This window comes from Lemur catta, chromosome 14 (genome assembly GCF_020740605.2).
Source record: "Lemur catta isolate mLemCat1 chromosome 14, mLemCat1.pri, whole genome shotgun sequence".
In the NCBI taxonomy this organism is placed as follows: domain Eukaryota; kingdom Metazoa; phylum Chordata; class Mammalia; order Primates; family Lemuridae; genus Lemur; species Lemur catta.
Genome location: NC_059141.1, coordinates 9,359,357 through 9,379,949, shown reverse-complemented (window position 1 = coordinate 9,379,949; position 20,593 = coordinate 9,359,357). Strand labels below are relative to the sequence as shown.

At 39.9% G+C, this 20,593-nt stretch overlaps 1 protein-coding gene across 2 annotated transcripts in view; it reads right to left on the bottom strand.

The window, feature by feature from the left end:
• The window catches only part of LOC123650230 (minichromosome maintenance complex binding protein), a 43,244-nt gene extending 24,763 nt beyond the window's left edge, over positions 1 to 18,481 (bottom strand). For both annotated transcript variants that reach the window (XM_045568820.1, XM_045568821.1), the window contains exons 1-5: positions 18,105 to 18,481; positions 5,193 to 5,278; positions 4,475 to 4,615; positions 4,307 to 4,348; positions 504 to 605 (exon numbers count right to left, since the gene is read on the bottom strand). In XM_045568820.1, the coding sequence (XP_045424776.1) occupies positions 504 to 605; positions 4,307 to 4,348; positions 4,475 to 4,615; positions 5,193 to 5,278; positions 18,105 to 18,162 (429 nt within the window). In that variant the 5' untranslated portion in view covers positions 18,163 to 18,481. The remainder of the gene's footprint in view (positions 1 to 503; positions 606 to 4,306; positions 4,349 to 4,474; positions 4,616 to 5,192; positions 5,279 to 18,104) is intronic.
• Positions 18,482 to 20,593: the final 2,112 nt, after the last annotated feature.

Genomic DNA, 20,593 nt, shown 5'->3' with positions numbered 1-20,593 from the left:
AATCTGTGCATTTCAGTGTATGTCAACCACACCTTTAAAAATTACTAGCTAAAATTAATTAATTTTAAAAAAAGGAGACTGAGATCTTTCCACAATCTCCTCTCAAAAGAACCAACATGTTGTTTTCCCTTAAGAAAATCAGAATGAATTCTAGTTTGAAACTATTTTTTTTAACTTATCATGATTACTCTCTTTTTCAGTACCTTTACATCTACCTCAATCTTTTTAACACTATTTCATTATCAACATGTGCCACAATTTTAGTATTTCTCAGGGATGAATATTTAGGTTGTTTTATAGGTTTTCCTGTTTAGGACAAATGAAACACATTTAAGTAAAATAGAGCCAAGCTTTGTAAATGAAGAATAATTTATAATTTTTTTCCAGCAAGTTAGGATAAAAAGACTAAGTTTTTAGAAACTCTAAGTCTGAACTGTGGTCTTTTTCATTAAAAAAATAATTAGGAACCATTCAATACATAAGAAGTTTCACATAAAGGATATTTCCTTTACCCATGAAGATTCCCCAGGCACTGGAACACAATAGAAAGTCTGTCTTTCCAAAGTGGTAGTTCTTGGAGAGTTTAAATCCAATTCTTGTTGAGGCTATGATGTACACAAAAAGTATTTTTAAAATACGTTAAGAGAAATCTTAAAACAATATTAAATTAGCAACCACATTTTCACATTATAACACCACAGCAAATACTACATAGTTAATTTAATTAACAAGCAACTCCAAATTAACATTTTAAAAAGAAAACTGATATAAAATCATTTCAAATGCAATAATCAAAACACTATGTCTCAAATCCCTAATACACAGTACCCTAGGTTACAAAATTAAATCCTTTTTAATCCTTTCAAAGACAAAGCACATGGTAATCCCACTGCCTCTTTTATAGAAAAGTATCAGAATCAGCCTATTACAATACAGGAATTTAATGACCTATTTCTCATTAAGTAGCTCTAGATGAGATTTAAAAGTCAGATATTACTCCTTAGGAAAGGCATATTCTCTATTTCAAATATACATAGAAAACTCTAAGAGGAAGAAAGGACCCAAGAGACATCAAGTTTGAGCCTGAGATAATGCATACAAGCTGGGGTTTTTGTTTCCTTCCTTCTTTCTAGGCCCAAGGTCCCCTTTTCCTGAAATGCGGCTTTTATTCTTAACTCTTCAGCAACATAGATATAGATTAAGTATGAAATGTCTGATTTCCTTAACTACTAAGTTTGATAGTTGATATCTCTGACATTTCACTTTGATACTTATTTTATTGTGAAGGTATATCCACAGTCTGCAAACGCACTTTGCGGCTTGTGATTATCTTTCAAGTTTTTTTTTTAAGAGCAATTTTAGTTAAAATATGGATAAGTCAAAAAATTGTGTTATTTTCAAATGAGTTACATCATGGAACCAGTGCAGCTCAGACAGATTGAAACATCAATGAAGAGTTTGTGAAGGATGTGGCTAATGAACATACAGTACATTGATGGTTTGAGAAGTTCTGTTCTGGTGATTTTCATCTTGAAAATGAGCCACATGGGTGACCTGAGAACAAGGTGGATAATGATGAGCTGAAAGCTGCAGTGGAAGTGAATCCATCTCAACCCACAGGTGCATTAGCAGCAAGGTTTGACCAAATGGTCCAAAAATGTTGGACCATTTGAAACAAGTCGGCAAGGTAAAGCAGCTGGATACATGCAAATTAAATAAGCATCAGCAGAGAAATTGTCTCTAAGCTTGCCTTTCTTGCTGTCACAACATAAAGGCGAACCATTTCTACACCGTATTGTTATGTGTGATGAAAAATGGATTCTTTTGATAATTGCAAGCATTTGGCCCAACGGTTGGATAAAGATGAAGTGCCAAAACACAGTCCAAAAGCACATATTCATCAAAAAAAGCTAATGGTGTCTGTTTGGTGGTCCAGCGCTAGTATTATCCACTACAGCTTCACGAAACCTGGTCAATCGATTACACTGTATCTCTGCTGCAACCAACTGGATGAAATGACGAAGATGCTCGTGAAGAAGCAGCTGAGATTGGTCAATAGAGACAGCCCAATCCTCTTACAAGACAATGCTCGACCACATGTCGCACGAACAATGCTGCTCAAGCTATAGAAGCTGGACTTGGAAACTCTCTGTCATCCACCATATTCACTGGACCTTGCATCAACTGACTACCATGTCTTCCAGGCTTTGGACCACTTCTTCCAAGGAAAAATATTCAATTCTCAACAAGCTGTAGGAAACGCCTTTCACGATTTCATTGCCACTGGCTCTCCAGGATTCTTTGCTGCTAGCATAAACGAGCTACTGTTAAGATGGCAAAACTGTGTCGCCAGTTTAGGTGCATACTTTGCTTAATGTACTGCTTGTTTGAGATACAATAAACTACCTTTTTGATTTGAAATTGGACATTTAATATTTAATGACCTAATATAAACTCTGTCTTAGCCTTTGGTACTATTACAAATGGACAGTCTCATCTATTTCACTGGCCCATTTTCAAATGCTGAGATTACTGAGCTACATTATTGTGTACTAGAAAAACTTATGTATTGATATATTACCCTAATGTATTAGGGCTCCTTAAATAAAGGATACAGTAAGCATTTATAAAGTTGATCCATTAGACCTGGAACAATATTTATCTTATGGAAACACTCTAAAAGAAAAAAGACATTGGGACACCTAAAGTGCCATCTTTCATATGACTTCATTACTCTAAATAATTGTTGGAAGTTACATTTTTGTTTAATATAATCTTTGCAGTAACCTTCCAAATTAGGGCTGCCCTTCTGTCCAGATCTGCCCACTGATCTAGAATACTTTATTCAATCAGGAACAACTTTTACTGTGAATTTAACAGGCTAATATTAGGGTTTGATATATTCATCTCTTGAGGTTTCAGTAAGCAGGAGTTAGATTCCGAGGACCAGATAACCTGATAAACTAAGATTCAGGATTCACAAAGCAAAGAACTAGATCCAGAATGTAGGTAACTCCCCAAAGGTCCCACTTTTCTACTGGGCCCCTGCCTAGTCAATCTCCACCTGTGGTACTTGTTTTCTTTCCAACAGTCGAAAATCAGGGTCTGTGTTTCAACAGAAACACCTGAAAAACAAATAGAAAACTATGGGAGACATTTTTGGTGATAACATATTTATTTTGACATGATGATATAACTGTTTTTACTATTTTTTTTTCCTATTTTTTGTAGAGATAGGGTCTTGCTCTTGCTCAGGCTTGTCCTGAACTCCTGGCCTCAAGCAATCCTCCCACCTTGGCCTCCCAAAGTGCTAGGATTACAGGCATGAGCCACCGCACCTGGCCTCTTTTTTACTACTAAACTAGAAATGAGTATGAAATCTTCCCCAGCTATAGCACTAGGCATGTTGAAGAGGTGTCAGAATAAAATCCTCTTTAATTCTGCATATTGTTCCCCTGTATCAGAGAAACAATGCAAACAAAATGCAGATACACTGTGGTTCCTCTACATCTGCTCCTTTAGTAAGTTTCTTAAGACTACCCCTTTCAGAATTATAATTATATCCAATGTTCTGCTTTCTTCCCTCCCATTATTGAGATGTAAGAGTTTCTATTACTGTTTAAGTTCATTAAAAAGATTTTTTCTCCCAGGAAAAAAGGGCAGGACTTAATTATATTTAATCACGCAAGTGTTAAACCCTAAGTTAATATTCTACTTTCATTTCTTTTTTAGAGACAGGGTCTCACTCTGCTGCCTGGGCTGGAGTGCAGTGGCTTGAGCATAGCTCACTGTAACCTCAAACTCCTGGACTCAAATGATCCTCTCACCTTGGCCTCCCAAGTAGCTGGGACTACAGGCATGCACCACCACACCCAGCTAACTTTTTTATTTTTTGTAGAGATGGGGTCTTACTATGTTGCTCAGGTTGGTCTCAAACTCCTGGCCTCAAGCAATCCTCCCACTCTGGCCACCCAAAGTGCTGGGATTATAGGCATGAGCCACCATGCCTGGCCTACTTTCATTTTAAAAGAATTGATCATAACCTGTGAAATTTTTTAACCAAGTATATAGATATCAGAAAAAGAAATTTATTTTATCATTTACAATATTCCCTCTTCCAAAAAGATCTTTGGAAGATAAAAAAAAATCATATCAGAAAAACTCTTAAAGCCAAATGAAGAAAACATTTCACATGATTTCTTAAAACTTATTTACTCACAAGATAAATTTAAGATCAAATGAATAAATTCTCTGCTTAGCAAAAAATTCTTATTAAAAATGTTTTATATATCTTAAAGATACATACCCCACACTCTGCTACATCTCTGTATTTTCCAAAATGAAGAACCTGTGACCCAAAATATAGGATAACAGTATTATATCAATATACTAGAATCAACAATACTATAAACAAAGAACAAAATTAATACCACAAATCATAAGCAGAAAGTTTCATGAAAAAAGCAATACATACTCGTGCTTTTGTGTTTTGGTTAACTGTTTCATAAACTCCCATGTAAAACTCAGGGTCAAACATATCCTGAATCATGCAACGAAATTTCACAAAACTGTTAGGTTTCAAATAATGAAGGGGAACTTCATTCAATGATGGTACCTTAAAGGAAAACAAATAAGAAAATATCCTGTCTATAAAACATTAAGCATATATAATAGACTCAAAGTGGTACACACACACATCATTGGCTCCATTAGGGAGCCACATAGTCTCAATGGTCAACATAACATAATTGTTGGGACAAAAGTACTTTCCAGGTTCTTATAAGTTTGTAAGATAACATTTGACCATAAGGTAAAAGGATGCTTTTCCTTCAGAATATACTTTTCAGTTAGCAAAAAGGCATTTATTCTGTTGAGCTCTTCTCTTAAAAATAGTACATGCCAATTCTTTTAAAATGAAGGTAATAAAATGAAGGTAATCGAAGCTCTCGCAATTTAAGATTTGCCTTAAGAAGTAATGTGGTCATTTACTGCCACCTAGAGGCACAATATAGAAGCATTTAACTGTTTGGACTTAAGTTGCAAAGGACCAAAATCTTTTAATATTATACAAATGTACTTAAAGCAGAAGTACACAGTAATTTATGTATTTGTAAACTACATGTGGATTACTACTCTACTGAGAGAAACTATAGTCTGCCCAACCCTCTCCCCCAAAACAGCAATAAGCTTACCCATTTAGGAGCATTATTTTCTTTCAGCTTTTCCTTAAAATAGTCAATTACTTTCTTCTCCCAGTCAGGATTAACTCCATTTTGGGCTGAAAGAGAAATATTTTTTGTTTCAAAGCTAAAAGGTACAATATATAATGACAGACTATAATCAGGTGGATCACACATTAGTTTAGCCAGTTCAAAACTGAACTAAAATTTGCTACTACAATAGAACAAATTTTAGACAGAATGATGAATTTTATACTTCAGTGTGTCTGAAGCAGTACATGAGACACTCAAGAAGCTGCCCTACTGGGGGTTGGATATTATAAATCAGGAGGACGCTGACCTCCTGCAAGCTCCCTGGAGCTAACAAGCTAGCTGAGGACATGAGCTACCTAGACTAAGCAGCATATGAGCCAGCATTTGTAAAACACTCTATTTTTTCAAAACATTTTTTAGGTAGGTTTTTTTTTTTTTTTTTTTTTTTGAGTCAGAGTCTCACTTTGTTGCCCGGGCTAGAGTGCCGTGGCGTCTGCCTAGCTCACAGCAACCTCAAACTCCTGGGCTTAAGCGATCCTACTGCCTCAGCCTCCCGAGTAGCTGGGACTACAGGCATGTGCCACCATGCCCGGCTAATTTTTTCTATATATATTTTTAGTTGTCCAGATAATTTCCTTCTATGTTTAGTAGAGACGGGGTCTCGCTCAGGCTGGTCTCGAACTCCTGACCTTGAGCGATCCACCCGCCTCGGCCTCCCAGAGTGCTAGGATTACAGGCGTGAGCCACCGCACCCGGCCTTTAGGTAGGTTTTAAAAAATCTTTTCAACTACCCTGAAATGAAGAGCAGAGGGTGTATGGTTTTTGTTTTTTTTTTAATTTTTAATTCGAGAATAATCTCAAAGTTGCAAAGAACACCTGTATCCATGTCCCATTTGCTCTATCTCTCATATATATTTTTCTGATCCATTTAATATTAAGTTCACTATTATACATTATTTTACCTCTCCATATTCCAATTTGTCACATGATCTAGTCCTGTCCTCTACTGCAGTGGTCCCCAACTTTTTTGGCACCAGGCATCAGTTTCATGGAAGACAATTTTTCCACAGACGGGGGTGGGGATGGGGGGTGGTTTCAGGACGATTCAAGTGCATTACATATATTGTGCAGTCAAACCTTTCTGCTAATGATAATCTGTATTTGCAGCCGTTCCCCAGCACTAGCATCACCCCCTCAGCTCCACCTCAGATCATCAGGCATTAGATTCTCATAGGAGTGTGAATCCTACTATAAAATGCATGTGCGAGGGATCTATGTTGTGCACTCCTTATGAGAATCTAATGCTGCTGCTGACCTGACAGGAGGTGGAACTTATGCTGTGATGCGAGTCATGGGGAATGGCTATAAATACAGATGAAGCTTCCCTTGCTTGCCTGCTGCTCACCTCCTGCTGTGACTAGTTCCTAACAGGCCACTGACCAGTACCGGTCCGCAGCCCAGGGGTTGGAGAATGCAGATCTACAGTACTTTTTTCCCTTCAGTACACGGACCCAGTTTAGGATCATATATTGCATTTAGCTATCACATCTCTTTAATTTCCTTTAATCTGGAATAGCTTCTCAATCTTTATCTTTTATGATATTGCTATTTAAGAATAATACAGGTCCTTTAATAAAAAAATAGAATGCGTCTCATTTTGGATTTGTCCAATTCCTTATAATTAGATAGATTCCAGTCAAGTATGACCATTCAGACTATTATATAAGTGATGTTGTGTCCTTCTAAAGGTATGGTATCTGGAGAGACATGATATCCATCTTTCCCTCTTTGGTAATGGTAATTTTGATCACCCAGTCAAAGTGACAGTTAATTTCTGCACTGTATAGCTACTATTTATCCCTTACAATTAATAAACAATCTGCAGGAGGCACTTAAAGGAATTGGCCAAGACCCCAAAGAGTGAGTTATTCATGGAATACAGATGAACTAAAACCACCAAACCACACAGTTGGCCAATCCTGCCACCATTCATATTTATCACACAGGTGCTATGGAGATGTGGAGTAAAAAAAATTTGTCCACATTTGTTACGGAGCTGATTCTGTTAGAAATGCTCATAAAATCCTGCTAACACCATGCTTTAGCAGAGCTTCCAAACAATTTTTACTTAACTGGACAAAGACCAGTTCTCAAAATTAAGTGGGAGAGTGGGGGCTTCCTCAGGTGATTCTGACGCATGAGGATTAAACCCACTAGTAAACTGGTCCTCAAAGCCTGTTTCCTGACCAGTATCATTAGTATCCCCTGAGTACTTGTTAGAAATGCAAATTATTCAGCCAATCCCAAACCTAGTGAATCAGAAACCCTTGGGGTGGAGCCTCACGACTCATGTTTTAAAAAGCCTTTTAGGTGACTCTACTGAAGTTTAAGAATCACTGCTCTACTAGACGTGTACCAATAAATGATCAATGAATCAGGGGGAAAAAGGAGTATTTCTGCATGTAGCCAAAATGGATGTTTAAAGACTTATACCCAGCCATGACTGTGACCTCAACAATACTATTCTGACTGCATTTCTGTAAGAAACACGAGCATACCAGGTAACGGGTGATGGAGCTACATTAAACAGTAATTGGGGGCCCCAGACTGTACCCTAGCACTCACTCTGGGGGCCTGAGGTGGGAAGATCAGCTGAGGTCAGGAGTTCGAGACCAGCCTGAGCAAGAACAAGACTCTGTCTCTACCAAAAATAGAAAAAATTAGCTGGGCATTGTGGTGCACACCTGTAGTCCCAGCTACTCATGAGGCTGAGGCAGGAGTATCGATTGAGCCCAGAAGTTTGAGGTTGCAGTGAGCTATGATGACACCAGTGCACTCAAGCCCGGGTGACAGAGTGAGACTCTGTCTTCAAAAAAAAAAAGAGCAGTAATTGGGGAGCAGTAAGTTACTTCTAAGTAACTTGCAGGTATACCAACACAATTGTCTAAAGTAAAGGCCAACTTAGAAGTATCTGGTACTGCTGGACAATTAAAGGAATAGATAATTCCCCCAAAATCAAGAGTGCAGCAATAACTGTTCATTATTTATTAAGCCTACTGTTTGCCCAGCACTCTGCCAGGTGCTACAAGGATATTTAGAGCTAAAATAACCTATGAATAGAATAATGGCTTAAAAGCAAAGAAGAAAAACTAAGATGGATCAAAGAATCTCAGAGAGGGTTTCTGAAAGCGATGGTATTTGAGCCAGGCCTTGAAAGAGGTGTAGACATGAAACATGCTTCCCTGAGGGAAGAATAATGGTAATCCAAGGACAAGATTGGGCACTACTAGAAAGTCAAGTACTTGGAGTACTAAGTGCTTGTAAGAGAATAAAACCAATGAACAAAAACTAAACGAGGCCATACATATCAAGTTTTCAATACCAGCCCACAAATTTGCTCTCTATTCACAATTAACCTTCATGTCCCCAGGAACTAGCAAAGACTGGGACATAAGAGCTACCAAGGAATTAATGTTGTGAAAATATGTTTTTTTTGCAAGACTAGCTTCCATTCCCCACCTTTTGTCACGTACTTTCTTTATGAGGGAGCAACCACTGCACCCTCACTTCCAGTCCAAGGTTGTACCTGACCTAGGCCTCACAATGATTCTGGTGTTTGGTTTCGGGATGAATGAATCAAAGACAATTCCAGGAATAGGTTTAGTAATGGGGGTTGCAATACTGATAGGTTATAATCCTGAAGCTACATGTGGCCACTGCGACCAAAATCTGTCTAAAGACTAAGCCATCACAGAGGAAAGCAGAGTAAAGAGGCAAATCCTGCAGACATCATTTACGTACTTGTTTTTAAGTGAGCCTGACAACAGCCCACCCATGAACCAATGTATTCATCTTTTGGTTTAAGTAAGACCAAGTTGGGTCATTTGCAACCAAAAATCCTGCTTAGCACACTTGCATATCACACTATCATATATCACTGTATGTCCAGAGTTCTACAAAGAGCACCATGAATTCTTAGCCATCTAAATTTGAGCACCACTGCACTCAATCTTGCCCTAGTTTAAGTAGTTAGGGGAACCGAGACACAATATACAGACTTTTATAGTCTCACGCATAGTGTACAAGGGTTCCAGTTGTTCTACCTCATCAACACTTGGTCTTGTCAATCTTTTTAACTCTAGTCATTATGCTGGGTACGCAGTGGTGTCTCACTGTGGTCTTAATATGCATTTTCCTAATGACTAATGATGTTGTATACTTTTTCAGATGTTTACTGACGATTCTAATAAATCCTTTTGTGAATGGCCTACTCACAATTTTGCCCATTTTCAAAAACTGGTTTTGTTGTGGCATCACTAATTTCTACAAATTCTTTTATGTATTCTGGATGCAAGCCTTTTATCAGATATATGTAGTACAAATATTTTCTCCTCATCTGTAGGTTGCCTTTTGACATTCTTAACCGTGTCTTTTTTTTTTTTTTTTTGAGACAGAGTCTCACTCCGTTGCCCGGGCTAGATTGCCATGGCGTCAGCCTAGCTCACAGCAACCTCAAACTCCTGGGCTTAAGCAATCCTTCTGCTTCAGCCTCCCGAGTAGCTGGCATGTGCCACCATGCCCGGCTAATTTTTCTGTATATATTTCTAGCTGTTTAGATAATTTCTTTCTCTTTTTAGTAGAGACAGGGGTCTCGCTCTTGCTCAGGCTGGTCTGAAACTCCTGACTTCGAGTGATCCTCCTGGCTTGGCCTCCCAGAGTGCTAGGATTACAGGCATGAGCCACCGGGCCCGGCCTTAACCATGTCTTTTGATGAGAATTTTTTCATTTATCAATTAATCTGTCAATTTTTTTTCTTTTATGGTTACTGATCCTAAGGTCATGAAGATATTCTGTGTTTTTTATTTTTCACATTTAGGGCCATAATTAATCCATGTGAAATAAATGTTTTTGTTTATAGTGCAAAATAAGGGTCAAAGCTCATTTTTTTCCAAACAGATATCTACTTGTTCTACAACTATTAAAAGATTTTCCTTCCAGCTTTGGCAATTCAGTCAAAAATCAACTCACTATGTTAGTCTATTTCTAGATTCTCTATTTGTCTATCCTTATGCCAATACTATACTGTCTGAATCACTGTAGCTTGATAGTATTAAGTCTTAAAATCAGATAATTAAGGTATTCAACTTTGTTCTTCAAGTTTTTGTCTTGATTATTCTAGATCCTCAATATTTCTATATAATTGAGGATCAACTTGTCAACTTCTATGTAAAAAGTCTGCTAAAATTTTAATTAAGGTTGTGTTGAATCTATAAATTAATTTGAGAAATGACATCTCATATCAAGTCTTTGATCCATGAACTCTCCCATGGGAGAGAGCAATAAGGAAGACTACACCTGGATTCTTCCAGACTCCATCTGTGTCTTTCTCCCTTATGATCCCACTGTGTATCCTTACTACATAGCTGTAATAAGTCTTAGGGGTACAACTATATAACGAGTCACATACTCCTTCCACTAAATCCTTGAACACAGGGCTGGTTTTGGGATACCTCCCAAACACATGCTTAAATCAACACTTCATTTCTTTTTATTGCTAAGTATTATTTCACTGTATAGCTGAACCAAAATTTGTTTAAACATTCACTTGCTGAAGGACATTTAGATTCCAGGTTTTGATACCTATTAACAAAACAACTATAAACACATGTGTATGTATAGCTTTTTTTATATGAACATAATCTTTCATTTCTTTAGGTAAATATCTAGATAAGGCACAGTTAAGAATTAAGAAAATGTGTTAGCCCCACCAGTGGTATGATTTGGTAGTTACCTCCCTTGTGTCTTTTGTGACATTTCAATTTTATTAAAATTTACTTACTAGTTACCACTTATATAAAATGTTATATAAGTGGTAACTAGTAAGCAAATATTATATAAGTTATATAACTATAACTAAGAGACCAAAATTCAAACTACTAGGTAGCTATAAATACTGTGGGGGAGGGAAGGAATGTCTGGGTCTATTTTGAAATATGTAATACCTCCAGCATTGCGTACAACTCCATTTTATAATTATTACTGAAAATAATTCTGTACTATAGAGAAGGCAGGTGTTAAAAACTGATCCATTCAGACAGTCAAATACCCTGGGTATGGCCCTGGAGTTAAGAAGCAGTCTAGCTCTAGAGCCCATTAAATCTATGCTCAAAAGCACCCCAGATTCAATGCAATCCCAATCAAAAATCCAACTGCCTATTTTGCAGAAACAGACATGCTGATCCTAAAATTCATATGGAAATGCCAGGGACCCTGAGTAGCCAAAACAATCTTTAAAAAGAAGAATGAACTTCCTGATTTCAAAACTCAGTACAAAGCTACAGTAATCAAGACAACATGGTACCGGCATAAGAACAGACATACAGGCCATGAAATGGAACTGTTAGTTCATAAATAAAGCTACACATCTATGATCAATTGATTTTAAAAAAGGTGCCAAGACCATTCAACAAGCAAAGAATAGTCTTTTCAACAAATCTGGGACAACTGGATATCTATGTGCAAAAGAATGAATTTGGACCTCTACATCATACCATATACAAAAATTAATTCAAAATGGATCAAATCCTAAATGTAAGAGCTAAAACTAAAATTCTTAGAAGGAACATAGGCATAAATGTTAGAGACCTTGGATTAGGCAATGTTTTTTTTTAAATATGGCACCAAAAGCATAAGGAAAAATAAAATGAACTTCATCAAAATTAAAAACTTTCATGCAAAGGAATACTATCAAGAACACGAAAAGAACCCACAAAGTGGGAGAGAATATTTGCAAATTATGTATCTGGTAAAGGTCTAAAATTCAGAATATATAAAAAATTCTTATAACAATAAAAAAAAATCAAAAAATTTGCAAAGAATTTGAACAGACATTTCTCTAAGAAAGCTCTATGTTAAAAATGGTCAATGTGCACAATAAGATGCTGATATCACTAATTATTAGGCAGATGAAACTTAAAAATGAGATACCACCTCACACCCAGTAGAATGGCTACAACTAACAAAACAGCAGAAAATAACAAGTGTTGGAGAGAAGATGGAGAAACCGTAGAGGATATGGATTGCTAGTGGAAATGGAAAATGGTGCAGCCACTATGGAAAAGACTGGCAGTTCCTCAAAAAGTTAAACATAAAATTATCATATGATACAGCAATCCCAACCCTAGGTAAATTCCAGAGAGAACTGAAAACATATATTCACACAAAAACTTGTACACGAATATTTATAGCAGCACTATTCACAATAGCTAAAAAGTGGAAATAGGCCAGGTGCTGTGGCTCACATCTGTAATTCCAGCACTTTGGGAGGCTGAGGCAGGAGGATCGCATGACCCAAGAGCTCGAGATCAGCCTGGGCAATATCAAGATCTCATCTCTACAAAAAATAAAAAACATTACTTTGGGAGGCTGAGGCAGGAGGACTGCTTCAGGCCAGGAGGTTCAAGACTAGCTTGAGTGACATAGTGAGACCCTGTCTCTACAAAAAAATTTTAAAAATTAGCAGGCATGGCGGCACGTACCTGTAGTCCTAGGGACGCTAAGATAGGAGGATTCCCTGATGCAGTTGGAGGCTGCAGTGAACTATGATTGTGCCACTGTACTCAAGCCTGGGTGACAGAGTGAGACTCTGCAACCAAAAAAAGGAAAAAAAGCAAAAACTGGAAATAACCCAAGTGTCCAACAGCGAATGAATAAACAAAATGCGGTATATAAACATAAAACAGAATATTATGTTCAGTCATTAAAAAAAAAATGAGGCCGGGCATGGTGGCTCACACCTGTAATCCTAGCACTTTGGGAGGCCAAGGCAGGAGGATCGCATGACCCAGGAGTTCGAGATCAGCCTGGGCAATAGCAAGATCTCATCTCTACAAAAAATAAAAAATATTAGCTAGGCGTGGTGGTATGTGCCTGCAGTCCCAGCTCCTTGGGACGCTGAGGCAGGAGGATCCCTTGAGCCCACGAGTTTGAGGTTGCAGTAAGCTATGATGATGTCCCCTGTCTCAAAAAAAAAAAAAAAAGATAAAGATGCTAGCTAATGTGGATTGGAACTGAGAATGAGTGAATTTGGTAGCTACAGAATGGATAAAGACAAAGTTAGGCCGGGTGCAGTGGCTCATGCCTGTAATCCTAGCACTCTGGGAGGCCGAGACGGGAGGATTGTTTGAGCTCAGGAGTTCGAGACCAGCCTGAGCTGGTCTAAAAATAGAAAGAAATTAGCTGGACAACTAAAAATATATAGAAAAAATTAGCTGGGCATGGTGGCGCATGCCCGTAGTCCCAGCTACTTGGGAGGCTGAGGCAGTAGGATTGCTTGAGCCCAAGAGTTTGAGGTTGCTGTGAGCTAGGCTGACACCATGGCACTCTAGCCCAGGCAACAGAGTGAGAATCTGTTTCAAAAAAAAAAGAGAAAGTTAGTGTGCAGAGATGAATGTAGCTTAAGAGAAAAACTGAGAAGAGTTGCTTGGATTCCTGCTAGCTTTCCAGTCCTGAGTCCACTCAGTCTCTTAGAATACCCAACCACTCTCTCTGCCTTTGGGGTCTGTAGTCTTAATATAAATTACTTTTTTGAGCCAGATGCAGTGGCTTACATCTGTAATCCCAGCTACTCAGGACGCTGAGGCAGGAGAATCACTTGCGCTCAGGAGTTTGAGACCAGCCTGGGCAACATAGTGACGCCTGTTTCTAAAAAATAAAACTTTAAAAAATTAATAAATTACTTTTTTCAGTGGCCTATCAAGGACAGGGTGGTAGGAGAGATCAAAGCTGGACACATACAACAAGGGTGTGAATTTGATAATACAAAGCAGACCGACTTTTAGTTCATTTTATTATTGCTTTAAATTTTCTAAAATGCTGGTGATAAAATACTCCACCCTGCCCTCCTCCACACAACGCTGTGTTTTTGCATGAGCTAATCTAGTTCTATCAGATATAACCAAAGAACTTTAAATACAACTAAAAATAATCATTTTGGTCCAACCAACATCCAAAAGAGAAAACAGTGAAAGAAATCAGTTGATAAACACTCCTACTTCTGAATTAAAATCAGTTATTGATTGAAGTTATTAATTCAAAGAAAGAAAATTTCCTTTTTTAGGTGAAAAAAACGATGAAAAGAAAAAGTAGAGTACGAATTTTTTTTTTTAATTTAAGGTTCCTACATTTATTTAAGGGAAGCAATTTGATATGGGTCAGTAAATGAACAATCACTGTGAGGACTGAGCCATTAACACTATACACATAATAGAGCCCAATAAAGATCTGCTAAACTGAAGTAAGTATTCCTAAAACTTAAGCCCTTGGACCTCAATGTTCTATATATAAAATCAGTTAGAAAATAGAACTGAAACATTAGAGGCATTCTATAAAGGTTTACAGGAAAAATTTTACACAAGAACAACTGTAACATGACAGATATAAATTCAAAACACAGACTGGTTCACAAAGATGAATTATGATTCATAGAGTTAGGATTGGCCACCTGCAGAATTTCAAAGTTTCTTATCTGAACCAAGAAGACAGAATTAGGATTTACATGTTAAAGTAACTCATGGCCGGTATGATCATATTCTCTGAACCAACATAAGGCCCACCAGGAGTGTCCTAAACTTAAGATTTGTGGTCACAGTAACCATCCCAATTTACAACATTTCTGATTAATCAGTCTTTCCACTGCCTCTGTTCAACAAGTGTCCACTGAGCACTTTCAATGTACAAGGCATATTCTAGGCAATGAGGATATAATGGTGAATCATGCAGATTCTGGCCCTGAATTCTCAGAGTCAAAATTTAGCAAAGGGACCCAAGAAACAAAGAAATTCAACAATGCACTCTACAGGTTTATTTCCAGGGACACACAAGATCCTGCAGGAACACAGAGCAAGGGGTACCCACCTTGGTACGTAACTTAGGCTCCCAAAGGAAAAGTTACGATTTAGCCAGTGGAGCAAACATGGGATGGTAGGGAGAACCAGGCAAAAGCAGCAGCAGGTGCAAAAGGCCTACACATGAGATTCAAAATCAAAGAACTGAACGAGTTCAGTATGGCTGGGATGGAGAATATGAGGGAGAATCCAGGGATGAAGTCTGAGAGGTAGGCAAGGATGGAGCCAAAAAGGGCTTCATAAACCACTTTAAAAGGCCTGGATCAGATATTAAGGGCAACAAGAAGTCATCAAAGGACTTGATTCCAGTGTGCAGAGTGGAAGAAAGAAGCAAGACTAGAGGCAAGAGACCAGTTAAGAGGCTCTTCCAGTCATTCAAGAAAGAGACTAAAATGGCCTGATTTATGACAGTAGCATTGGAGATGAATGTCTCTGGACAGATTCAAGAGATACTTAAGAACTAGAACTGATAACATATAACAGAATTCAGAACCTAAAAGAGAAAGAAGAGTTGGTAAACAGGTGGTTAGCAAAAAAAACTAGCATCACATACTAAACTAGAAAGTACTCTAGATCAGCACTGCACAACAGGACTGATAGAAATATTCTGTATCTGTACTGTCCAACAGCATCCTATCCACATGTAACTACTGAACACTTGAAATGTGGTAACACTGAGGAAATGAACTTTTAATTTTGTATAATTTTAATTAATTTAAATTTAAATAGCCACAAGTGGCTACTGTATTAGACAGCTCAGCTCTAGACTGAGACATCTAACCTAAAATAATATGACAGGGTTAATAAGTTTACATGACAGTCTATGACAGAGACAATAAGAATGTGAAAAATATCCCCTCAGTTGTAAAGATGTTCAAGATGTATTAACAAATGTATATTTTAGAATAATATACACAGCTAAATTGCATTTTTCAGTTCAAAAAAACCTGTCTAAATATATGCAAAGAAAATAAATTGGACAACCATGAAGCAAACAGTAGTTATCTTTAAAAGGAAGGATTATAGAGGCCTTTTGTATTCTGTTACATGTTACTGATTTTTTTTGTACAACAAACATGCATTACCTTTCTATCTGGGGAAAAACAGATTTAAAATAATTTCCCACTAAACCAAAAAGTGTCTACAAATTTAACTTACTTATCGCACAAATACTTATAATGCCATTACAAGCTATCTGGTATAGTCACAGTGATAGGAAAATACAGCAAAAATTTATACTGTACTTCAGAATAGCTTCTAACAAAAACATTATGACTTCTCTGTAAGACACAACCTGAGAATATGACATTCTGGGGAGAAACATATCAATAAGCTTCAGGTTCCCATAACAATATGCAGAACTTATAAAATACTATAAAGCCAGTATTTTGTAACCAAATTATACTTTTCTGTACTATGAGATATGCCCCTTAGGATCATACACATAGGAGACAAAATCGGACACAAATACATTTGTATCTATATCAAATATAAAATGATCTCATTTATCCAAGACCAGGATATGGGGTATTTCTCATAAATAAATTCTGTAATATCAGTAATTTAATCCTTTAAGCACCAACCCTTTTTACTTTGGAAGAATTTTTCCTAAAAAGTATCTACGTGTTTGTACCCTCTTAAACCAATACAATTTAATCTTTACTTGACATTTAGGGGCCATTTCTTGAACATCAATTATCAGTTCCACATTATTATGAACATCAATTACCAGGATTTAGTGGAGGAATATATGCCACTTTCCCAAAGAACCCTTGACTGCTATATAGTGAATCTGCCTGTTTTTGTTTTGTTTTTTAATACATACATAACTTTTTACTTCCTCTACCAGGTTGCCAGTGTTTACTGGCTACAATCTGGATGCCTAACCAGGCTTTCTTCTAACATGTGCTGCCTTTAGTTTCAGCCTGAGAAACCATGTAAATACACAAATTAGAATCACAGGTTAAATGAATAAAGAGTTGCTGAGTGAGCACTAGAGGCTTACCTACAAGAAACAAGATGTATTTTATGCCATCGGTTTCAGGTGCTGAGGACTATTTGGCTTTTTACTAACTTTTCTCCCTAGTATTAACGAGTTAAGGCCCCTCTACAACTCTAATTAAACTCCAGACAAGTCAGGTGCTGGCGATCTAACACAGTGATTTCTGGTTGGGTCTGTCTCCACCACTCCTAATTGCAAAAAGACATCAGGGAAGGGGGGAGGGGTGGTCATAATGTCCAGTTAAGTTTTTCCTCATGTACCCTCAGCAGAAAAGTAGCAGTAACAATTGCAACCTTCCCCATAGCCATGGTAATGTAAAAAATCAAAAAAGAGAAGAAAACAAACAATTGCCACTAAAATTTACTAAACTAGCCTGTCGCATTCTCAGCTCTTTCTGTGTAGAAACTCATTTCAGTAGTTCATTTCTTGCTAGCTCTGGCACAGAAGCAGATACAGGCTAGACGGGTTCTTAAAGTCATCCCAGCATAAAAATTAAGCTACAACATGAAATCTTATCTCTAAAACAGAGGACGTGTGTAATACCGGAGTTAGAGCTAACTTCTGTGCAAGCCAGCGAGCACTCCCCCGACACACCGGAAGTTTTGAAATATCCTGTAGGTTCCCACAGGCACAGTGGTTTTCCCTCCCCACGGCTCCGCGAGCCCTCCCCAAGGTTCAAGGACCTCTCCGAGTTTGCGCTACTCGGGGCTCGGGCCCCCGGCTGAGCCACGACCCCGGGGCGAGGCCGTCAATCACAGCCTGGTCCTCGCGACCTAACCTTGGGCGCCGCGAGCTGCGACTCGGGCAGGTGGGAGGCACCTGCAGCCGCGGCCCGGGCAGGGCTGTCCCAGCTCCGGCTGACGCAGGCCCCGGGAACCGTCTGGGGCCGCGCAAGCCCGCGAGACGGTCCCGCGCGGCGGGGCCAGGCCCTGGGGCTCGGCAAACTCGGCGGCCCGCGGGCCCGCCCCCGACGCCGCCACTCACCGAAGAAACCCTGCACGATCCCAAGCGGGTGGCTGAGCCAGTCCTCCCCACAGGGCATCTCGCCGGGGGCCGGGGTCGGCGCGGCCCGGGTGGCCGGTGCCCAGCTTCTCCTCAGGGGCTCGGCCGCTCCTCGCCCGCACCCTCCCACGCACAGCGGGGCGCGGGCCGCCGGGCCTCCGCGTGCCTCAGGGAGCAGCGGCTGCGGCGGCGGCCAAGCTGCCCGAGGCCGTCAGGCGCAGCGCGTGCAGCCCCCAGCCTCCACTTCGCACAATGGCGGGAAACAGCCGCCGCCGACCGCGCTGCTTGCGACCTGGGTGGAGCTCGTGTGGGGAGGGGCTGCGGGAGCGCGCTGCGCGGCCCCGCGCGGCGAGGAGGCGGGGCGGGCCGGCTGGCTCGGGGGCGGGGCCGCGACGCAACGGTCGCCATCTTAGAGACGGGCAGTAGGAAGGGCAAGCGCCTCTGCGGGGAGGCTGTCCGCGCGGAGACTGGCGTCGCGCACCGGAGTGGGCGTGTTGCTGTTTGTCATCCTTTGCAGGCGTGGAAGGGGAAACTCCTGTAGTCGGCTTATTAATTCATAGTGCGAGTTCTTGCACAACAGCCAAAAAGCAAAAACTCAAAGAAAGAGTCCTCCGCGTCCTCTCTGGGCACTATTACTGGGTGAAGTCGCCTTTGGTGTCCACCCACCTCTTCGTGCCTTTTTTTTTTCTTCTGGTGGCAACTCTTTTATATGGCGCCCTGCCGATACCCCCTGTGGTGACTTTCCCTCAGCTGGATAAGATCTCTCTGAGGGAGGTATATATACATTTAGATAAAGGGAACTTTTAGAGCCCCCACGCCCCCTTTGCAGTCGCGTCGGGCACCGTGGCAGAGGACTGGTTCCCAATTGCGAGGCGAGCGCTCGTAGACTCGCCGCTGGCCCAGCCCTGTGCTGCTGACGGCGAAAACACACCCCGGCCTGCGTCTGCCCAGAAGTGGCAACTGTGGAGGAGCAGCGGCAGGTACCTCCACAACGTGCGGACCAGGATACCCTCGAGAATGAACATGGGACAGGTCAACCCTACAGCAACCTTTTGCTGAGGAAATTTGGGAAGTTTCCAAGTCCCCAAAATGAAACTCTTTCTGCTGGGCCTGCAATGTACCTAAGAAAACCCCAGTCTCATCAGCTGTATCTACTCAGCTGGAAAAAGGGCACGTTAACAGAAGGGAGATGATCTGAATGCCATCTAGAAAGTGGGGAGCTGAAGAACGAGCACTGAACCTGCATCTCAAGCCCTCCTTGAGGGAAGAAGGGAGAGGAAAAATCCTACTCTTCTAGGGTTTCCACTGGGGAGCCCTTAAAACAAAGGCAGACATCAAGAGGAAAACAAACAGAAGTTTAGTAACATGCACATCCCAGATATACACGGGAAAAACTCAAGGAAGAGTAAATCAAAGAGGTAGCTTACAATTTGGGTTTATACAGCATCTTCAACAAAGAACAATACATTTGTAGAGAAATGACGGGACAAAGGAATGCAGTTTTAGGCTTCCGAAAGCGGCAAACTGTGGGAAGGTAAAGATACTGGGAAACTAATGGTAGACACCGAGGCTAGTTAGTAAAGTTTGGTGTGTGGATTCTTCTGGTGCCATCTGTGGGCTGATAAGGGTCTAAAGTTATTTCTGATGATTAATTTTTTTCTATTTTTTTAGAGACAGAGTCTTGCTATGTTGCCCAGGCTGGCTGGAAACTCCTATGCTCAAGTGATTCTACTCCCGCAGCCTCCCAACTAGCCAAGACTACAGGCAAAAGCCACTGCTTCCATTGGTGATTAACTTTTGTCCTTCCTGGTAGAGAGAGGAGGAGGGACACCTTTGAAAATTTATGTCCTGCTTTTAAGCAGATAGTGAAAGGGCAAGGAGCTTTTCTTGTACAGATGCTTCTCAACATATGATGGGGTGACACCCCAGTAAACCTCACCTACCAAACATCACACCTTATCCTAGCCTACCTTAAATGTGCTCAGAACACTTATATTAGCCAAATGTTGAGCCAAATCATCTAATGTAAAGCCTAAAGTATTGAATATTTCATGTAATTTATTGAATACTGTACTGAAAGTGAAAAATAGAATGGTTGTACTAAATGGTTATTCGTTCCACACCATCATGAAGTCAAAACATCTTAAATAGAATCATTGTTAAGTTAGGGACCATCTGTATCTACTTCTTCTCAATTGCCTTCAGCTCTATTAATAATTTTTATGCCAAAGTGGCATATTTTGTGGTGACATTGTGGTTTATTTCAGGGCAGAATAGAATAGCTTGTGTTTCTCATTGTAAATTAATTATTATCTTTCTTTTTTTTTTTTTTTGTTTGAGACAGAGTCACACTTTGTTGCCTGGGCTCGAGTGCCGTGGCATCAGCCTAGCTCACAGCAACCTCAAACTCCTGGGCTCAAGCGATCCTACTGCCTCAGCCTCCCGAGTAGCTGGGACTACAGGCATGCGCC